The 7,816-nt window shown below is 36.9% G+C and overlaps 2 protein-coding genes across 2 annotated transcripts; both read left to right on the forward strand.

The window, feature by feature from the left end:
* Nucleotides 1-163: 163 nt before the first annotated feature.
* LOC147275895 (histone acetyltransferase subunit NuA4-domain protein) lies at nt 164-2,472 on the forward strand. The gene is made up of 7 exons (XM_086253312.1): nt 164-302; nt 422-516; nt 967-1,067; nt 1,665-1,734; nt 1,856-1,883; nt 1,961-2,021; nt 2,151-2,472. The coding sequence occupies exons 1-7, from the start codon at nt 290-292 to the stop codon at nt 2,251-2,253; spliced, it is 471 nt and encodes a 156-aa protein (XP_086109438.1). The 5' UTR covers nt 164-289; the 3' UTR covers nt 2,254-2,472.
* A 596-nt stretch (nt 2,473-3,068) lies between these two features.
* Nucleotides 3,069-6,990, forward strand: RUS2 (root UVB sensitive protein (Protein of unknown function, DUF647)). Its single transcript, XM_086253311.1, has 10 exons — nt 3,069-3,205; nt 3,313-3,441; nt 4,434-4,522; nt 4,610-4,694; nt 5,036-5,095; nt 5,198-5,291; nt 5,454-5,551; nt 5,644-5,823; nt 6,057-6,179; nt 6,265-6,990. The coding sequence occupies exons 1-10, from the start codon at nt 3,194-3,196 to the stop codon at nt 6,688-6,690; spliced, it is 1,296 nt and encodes a 431-aa protein (XP_086109437.1). The 5' UTR covers nt 3,069-3,193; the 3' UTR covers nt 6,691-6,990.
* Nucleotides 6,991-7,816: the final 826 nt, after the last annotated feature.

Raw genomic sequence — 7,816 nt, forward strand, 5'->3', positions numbered from 1 at the left:
AACGATGACGTATTTCAACGTTATCCACTCGCCACGTACCAATAGAGAACGACTTGTCGTTTTTTAATATGAAAGTGAGGTCGGGCCGATTGATCCAATTATTTGTAGGTCAATTGGGCCTCTGTATCACTAAGGCCCAAATCTTCTGCTACTGCAACGCAAAGTAATCGTCGACTTCCTCGATTGAAAATTGTGTGCCCTAGATAGGGTTTTTTTCGCAGAATTTGGGGGTTTTTGAGTTTTGCGAAATTGGTTTTCTGGGCGGCTGTCAAAATATTCCCCTCCTAAAATGGATTCAGAAGGTACCCGTTGGATATTGTTCTTTCAGGAAAAAAAAAAAGAGAAAAAAATATTCGATCTTGATTTATATTATCAGCGAAATTTGATTTCTTTTCTTTTCTTTTTGTTAAATATTTGGCAGGGCAGAAAACGTCGGCGAACCCATCGGTAATGCTTGCTTCTCTTCTCAGTAGAAGAGCCAAGCTTCAAGAGGAACTCCGAAGCATTGAGAAACAGGTTTATTCTTTCATATTTTTTTTAATATTTCACATTATTATTCTTTTTTTTTTTTTTTTTTTTTTTTTTGCGTTAAGTCTTTAATTTTTATTTTTTTTGGGTTACGTCTTTCATTTTTTATGGGTTAAGTCGTTTGTTTCCTTTTTAACATAAGTTACTTAAAAGGAATGCAGTGCATAGCTTTAACAGTTATGTTTTTGTTTTTAAATAAAAAAAATCAATTAGAGTTAACAAGTTAGGTATGGTTAAAAAATAAATTTGGTTGTATTTATTTATTTATTTTTGGTTTGGTCCATAGTTTAGAACCGATTGCAGCAGAAGCTATGGATGAGAACATTCATTTCTCTCTTTTTGTATTTGCAGCTGAGCTGCATACATGATATCTTCCCCTTGCTTTCTAAAAATAATAAAAAAAAGTTGTACCGGAACTAATGTTTTCTTTCAATGCAGGTCTATGATTTGGAGACTAGTTATCTGCAGGATCCAACTCAATGTGGCAATGTATTAAAAGGCTTTGAAGGATTTTTATCTTCATCCAAGAGCACTGCTCTGTAAGAACTGGCTAAGCCTTCCACTTTTTCTTTAACTCTTATGATCATAGTATCCTCCTTCATTTGTCTAGGCATGTACTATTTTTATTTTCTTATTAACTTTACATTACTGATGGGACTTTTTTATGTTTTCAGCTTAAATAGTTTTAAACAATCTCCTTGTTTTCTTCTTGCATTCCGATTTAGATAATTGACCTGTTATGGCCAAGCCATCTTTTGCTTGGCTAGCAAAATTCTTTTATCCTATCATGCTATCACAGGGTCATTTCTTTCACTTACCACTTTGCAGCTAAAACTGTCAGTATTAGCTCATCTAGTGATCCCTATTAGTCATGAACAACCTAAGCCATGGACAAAAGCTCACAGAGTGGTCTATGGTTGCTACATATTGAGTCCCTATTGATGGGAACGATCAATTTTTTCAGTTAGATTTTTTGGTACATGAGATTCTACATGCAAGTTATAGTAAATCCATACAAAGAATTGATATTTTCTGCATTATATACATATGTCTGCACAAAATTTGTCATATTTAGATTTTGGAGGGTACTGTATACCTATTAATGGCATGGAATTCTTCAAAACTTTTGGCTGCAGCTTGAAGCGATCTAGGAAGTTTCAGCCTGAAGATAGGCTCTTCTCATTATCTTCTGTCACATCACCAGCAGTAAGTATTCTGAGCTTTAAATATAGTCCATGCCGTGCAAGCTAGATGCTGATAAATAATCATTCTCTTATTCATAGCATGGTGATAATGGATATTCATAATTTATCTTTCCTCTTGTCAGGCTGAAGAACTTGCAGCTGGAAGAGATGGTAGGCCTATATTAGCAAATATATAGCAACTTCCCCAGCGAAATATTTATTGTTTTCTCCCTTTGTATTTACTGTAGATGGGAGATCAGACTTTGGTCCAGGTCGTTCTAAGGGCGGAGGCATATATGCGAATGGGCAGTAAGTACTCCACTATTTTTCTCTACACTCTGAATGTTATGTTAGAAATGTTACTCAAGCTTTATAAAAGATGGAAAACCCATGTTATCAATGGCATTAGTGTCTTGAAATATACAAATGATGTCGCAGAGGAAAACCAAAGAAAGGGAGACCTACGCCAAGGGATGCAAAGAGAATCAGGCCGTCGAGTGAACAAGACTATGACTATGAAGATGATCCTGAGACATTGTGAATGAGGAAATACTGGTCTACCTTTCCATTTGAGCTTTGCATCAGCTAGAGCCTAAACAGATGTAGCTTTTGTTTTTGAAATCTTGTGAGTGGCAAAAGTCATGCTTCTCAGGCAAGCATATCATAGTCTCTTTTCACTTGTGTAATTCATTTGATCTCAGGCTGTAAGTATTATTCCTGATAATATTTAAAATTGGTTGTTTATGCTCCAATTATGTTACTTATTGAACAAGTTTTGGTTGTCATGGTAATGACTAATGGATGTACCTGAACCATATCAATGTGATACTTCAAATAGGAATATCTTCTGGGAAACAAAAAAAAAAAGGTAGAACTCTAGAATGATGTCATCTTATGCCTTGTTTGAAAGTTGGAACTGCCTCGTGAGGAAATATAGCTATCGATCTTGCAATATTCAGACCACGGAATATCCATCCCACAAGGGTTTTGTAATCGGTTTTTGTTCATTGTCATGCATGGCTGGATCAACATCTCACAAGGATTTCATCATGCCATGAAAATTGACCTGACAAATTGGGTTATTAACTTGTTATTAATTATTTTTGTTTTTATACCAATAAACATGAAGCAAATAACCAGGCCAAAAATTTGCTGATTAATGAGAGCTCATTTCTTTTTACTCAACAAAATGCTAAAATTGAATTTCAATTGGGAGTCTGACAGTCCATGAAACTTTTGTTCAAATGTCATCACGTCAAACGATGTCCTACTGCATGTCCTTTGGACCTTTGCTCATGACTCATAAAGTCAAATGACTCATAAAGTCAAATCCAACAAATACGACACCGTTTGCTGGAGTCGCATTATCCTTCGATATTCCTCTTTTTCCCAGGCAGCTTGTGCCGCGCTTGGCCCTCCGATTCTGCCGCCGAAATTCTTGTCTCCCTTTTGCTGAAAACCCATTTTAGTCCTTCTGCTCCATGAACTTGCTGGTATATCACTCACTCACTATATCTGCCTGCATACACTGGTACACATATACTCTCTTTACGTGTTTTTCTACTTTAACATGCATTTTTATCATTCTATGATTGAATAGGAGAAGATAAAGATGCAGAGGAAGGAACCGGATAAAGCGCCGCCGCTGCCTGAGGTACCGGTGTACTGGATCGAAACTTCTGAATCAGTCTCATACCGCTGCCAGTTTGAGCCCCATGGTCACCTCTCTGTAAGTTTCTTCCTTCTTCTTCCTTCATATCTATATGAATTGTGTATTCTTATGTGGATTCTGGGTATTGGGTAAGTCTTAGTTTCAGCACCCAACACGACCTTTCCTTAAACCCCAAGATGGGTCTGACTCATGCTTGGGCATTGTAAGTCAGTGACCCAGTGTTAGGTTGCTGGTTTTTTTTTTTTTTTTTTTTAACAAATGGGTAATGAGAGAAGCTGCTTGAAATTAAACATGGTGTGGAAATCAAAAATAGGGCCTTTGAAATGGTTTTGTATACTTGGGTTGGGTACAAGGCTAATTTGGCTAAAACCATGGTATAGATTTTCAGTAGTCAGCTTTTGGGATGAAAATGAGGACGCATTTAGTTCACCAATGTTTTAGAATTCCTGGTTAAATACAATACACAGTCCATGGAAATATAGGGCCTTGTGGGAATTCGGGTGTGGGGACTAGAAAGCAGATTGCTTGCTTTGATTGTCACGCTAGAAAATGAGTTGCAGGATGCTCTTTTTTTTGGCGGGATGAATGATGAATAAGGCATGAGTAATTCAATGACTAAGGGCCCGTTTGGCACTGTTTTTAAAATTGGCAAAAGTGTTTTTAGATTAGTAAAAGCGTTTTTGGTTACGTTTGGAAGAAATAAATAAAAGTGCTTCTAGGTTATAAAAGCGCTTTTAAGTGGTTTTTTGAGAAGCACCTGACAGATGCTTCCTCACGAAGCACTTTCAAGTGCTTTTGCATAAAACACTTAGAATTTGTATAAAAATTTGTATGTGCTTATGAGCAGAAGCACGTCTAGCAAAAGCGTAATTGATTTAAGCGCTTCCAAGAAGCAGTGCCAAACAGGCCTAATTCTTTGTTTAGTGAGGCGAGCAAGAGGGGAGAATAGAACTAGCTACAATCAAGCATGTGTTTTTGCATGATAGGACTTAGGTCGAATTTGATTCTTGCTTTGATAAACTACATCAACTGCGTTGGTTTTTCTGCAGGTGAAGATTGTTGATGACTCAAGAGCAGTAATCCATAAGATCGCTGACTCGTTTGTTAATAAATTTTTCCCCTCAGGATATCCATATAGGTAATTTATTGATTTATCCTTATTGGACTACAAGCTTCATAAACTAGTTCTATTACTAATTTATCTTCTTAAGTCTTACTTGTGCAGTGTCAATGAGGGATATCTCAGATACACACAATTTCGGGCACTGCAACACTTAACCAGTGCAGCCCTGTCAGTGCTTTCAACTCAGGTCTTTTCCTGACACCTACAAATCCTTTGATGCATAAAACAAGACCAGTAATTTTAAAGCTTTATGAAAAGAGTGCTTCTAATAAAGTTTATAGTGTATCCATGGAAATTTATTTATATGAACTTCTGGTATAAATACCATCTTGGAGCTCTGAGATATTGCTTTTTGTGTTTATAAATGCATATATACACCATCTACTTTATTGGTTAGAATTCATGTATTATGATTCATCATATAAGCTACAAGTGTACTTGATTTTTTCTCTCTCCAAAATATCTAATATTAATGACAACTGTAATCTGAATCATTGGCTGCATTCTTAATTTCTTACTCCTCTGCAGTCACTCCTGTTTGCTGCAGGCTTGCGACCAACCCCTGCACAAGCAACTGCTGTAAGTTGGGTAAGTCATCAATGTTTGAGGAGTATCGGATGTTTAATCATGACTCTGAGTCTGATCGCTTTCATCTTCAAATACCCCAACTTTTGTATTGTTGACATGCAGGTCCTAAAGGATGGGATGCAGCACATGGGAAAGCTCATATGTAGTAATTTGGGTGCAAGAATGGATTCAGAGCCTAAACGTTGGAGAATTATGGGTTTGTATCTTGGTTCTGGAGCTTTTGATTTCCTTTTATGTTTTTGCTCTATATTTTCCTGTTTTCTCTTAATGTTGAATGAGTGGAGTTGCATATTTTTTGAGAAGTGATATTTAATGCTTTTAGAAGGTTGTGTAATTGGATAAGCCTTCCATCTTGCAGCTGATGTGCTGTATGACCTGGGCACTGGCTTGGAAGTTCTTTCTCCTTTATGTCCACATCTTTTTCTGGAAGTGGCAGGACTAGGCAATTTTGCAAAGGTAGTTTTCATACATATTCATACATGCATACAATCACTTTCTTTTTCTCCAATAGTCCACTCTCAGGCAATTTTTACCTTTGAAGTTAACAGGGGATGGCAGTTGTTGCAGCCAGAGCAACAAGATTACCGATATATTCTGCCTTTGCTAAAGAAGGCAATCTTAGTGACCTCTTTGCCAAAGGGGAGGCAATCTCAACTCTGTTCAATGTCATTGGAATGGGAGCAGGGATCCAATTAGCATCTACTATCTGTTCGTCAGTGCAAGGAAAGGTATGTAATATAATTCAGTCTGATTCCAAAATTTAACTTTCTTTCATAATCTTATGTGCAACTTGAATGCTTCAAGATATAAAAAAACAGCATGCATACATACATACATATATATATATATAGGGGGCGGAACCGTGGCATTATATTTCCTGGATTCATTTTGTTTGGTAGTTGTGAATTTCTAATATTACTGTCCAACAATAAAGCTTCTAATGATTTGTAATTTGTTGCAGATGATTGTTGGGCCTCTTCTTTCAATCGTACATGTATACAGTGTTGTTGAAGAAATGAGGGCAACTCCAGTCAACACATTGAATCCACAGAGGACTGCGATGATTGTGGCTGATTTTCTCAAGGTTTGTTTCTCTCTCTCTCTCTCTCTCTCTCTCTCTCTCTCTCTCTCTCTCTCTCCTAATCAATTTGAAATTGCATCAATTTCAGACGGGAAAAATATCAAGCCCAGCTGACCTGAGGTATCGAGAAGATCTTCTATTTCCCGGGAGACTCATAGAAGATGCTGGAAATGTAAAAGTGGGAAGGTCTTTCCACAAGGTCATTAAGCCTTCAAAACTTGGTGAATTGAAAGAAATATTCCCAGAAGAGAAGTTTCTCTTAAGTCATGGAAACAAATGGGTTGACATGGTATTGGAGCACAGTGCTACCGGTGAAGACGCGTTGAGGGGGTGGCTTGTTGCTGCATATGCCTCACATATGGAGAAGTCGTTTCATGTGTCGAGTGCTACTGCACTGCAAGAGGCTTACGAGAAGATGAATGACGTATTTGGCCCATTTGTATCTGAACTGCAGGCCAAGGGGTGGCATACTGACCGCTTTCTCGATGGAACGGGAAGTCGTTTTGCGTGGTAGTTGCATGTAGTTGCAGACGATTCTTCTTCAAGATATAGAAATTCTTTGATACGGGTAGGATTGAAAAGCAGAGAATATGTGACAAATGTTTAGTGAATTAGGAAACTTCTGTAACTCACTATTAGATTGTAATCATTGTTTTCAATTTTATTTAGGATTTAACCTGAAGATGTACTAGCACTTGGCTACTTTAAAATTAAATTTTAGAAATTTAACACAATAAGTTCAAGGATAAATTCATGTACTTAGGCTGCCTTAGTGGCTTAGTGCCTTATGGCACCACCTTTTAATGTTTTGTTTGAGTCTTCAAAAATAAAAATGCTTTCAATGCATGGGTTGATGACATGGACTTCCATCATTGATGTGTAGGCTGCAATGTCTTTGCTCTAAATTTATATAATAATATCGCAGATGGTAATCTTTTTCAATCTAAACAATAGAAAAAAAGTGTTCATAGCATCTCCTTGCAGATGCTCACTTTAATTAAAAGCTCACTCTCACTCTTTGTTATTTAAACGTGCATATCTTTTTGATGTCCTTGGTTGTACAAGCATATCTAGTAGTAACACGGCCGACGTATATGTATATATATATATAGTAAATAAATTTTATAAAGGCAGCCTTTCAAATTCAAGAGCCAGACTGTTATTGGTCATTTGACTCATTTTTGAACAATGATCCCATTTAAACAAGTATATAATAAAGGTAGGCTTTGGCTGCTGATTCAAACTCCTTCACAATTTTTTAATGCATCATATTGGATCTGGTCACAAATACAACATTCGTCCCATCTGTCAAGGCAGCCTAAGGAACTACTTGATATGATCTCTAAGTTTTTAATTGATATTTGATGGGATAAAATATATCATGTTGACCCGTGGAGGCGTGGATCATCAACCCATAAAACTTACACCTTGTGATTCAAAATCATTCATTCCGGCCAAACAATTATGAATGCATATGATATAATAAACTATACACTAGCGTGCCTCAAAGAACAGGACCAATCAACCGACGAAGATTCACTTATTAGAAAAGAAGAAGAGTTGAAAGCAGTGCGTGTCAACTGTCAACTTGTCAAATGCATATCGACATCGATCAATATCTGAGTATAAACTTTTTAGAT

The sequence above is a fragment of the Dryas octopetala genome, chromosome 8 (assembly GCF_963921425.1).
Source record: "Dryas octopetala chromosome 8, drDryOcto1.1, whole genome shotgun sequence".
Taxonomy (NCBI): Eukaryota; Viridiplantae; Streptophyta; class Magnoliopsida; order Rosales; family Rosaceae; genus Dryas; species Dryas octopetala.

Excerpts from the sequence above, each read along its gene's own strand:
- LOC147275895 (XM_086253312.1), top strand. Across the intron at positions 517-966 it reads TCCGAAGCATTGAGAAACAG|GTCTATGATTTGGAGACTAG; the intron begins GTTTATTCTTTC and ends CTTTCAATGCAG. Across the intron at positions 1,068-1,664 it reads TCATCCAAGAGCACTGCTCT|CTTGAAGCGATCTAGGAAGT; the intron begins GTAAGAACTGGC and ends TTTTGGCTGCAG.
- RUS2 (XM_086253311.1), top strand. Across the intron at positions 4,695-5,035 it reads TGTCAGTGCTTTCAACTCAG|TCACTCCTGTTTGCTGCAGG; the intron begins GTCTTTTCCTGA and ends ACTCCTCTGCAG. Across the intron at positions 5,824-6,056 it reads GTTCGTCAGTGCAAGGAAAG|ATGATTGTTGGGCCTCTTCT; the intron begins GTATGTAATATA and ends AATTTGTTGCAG.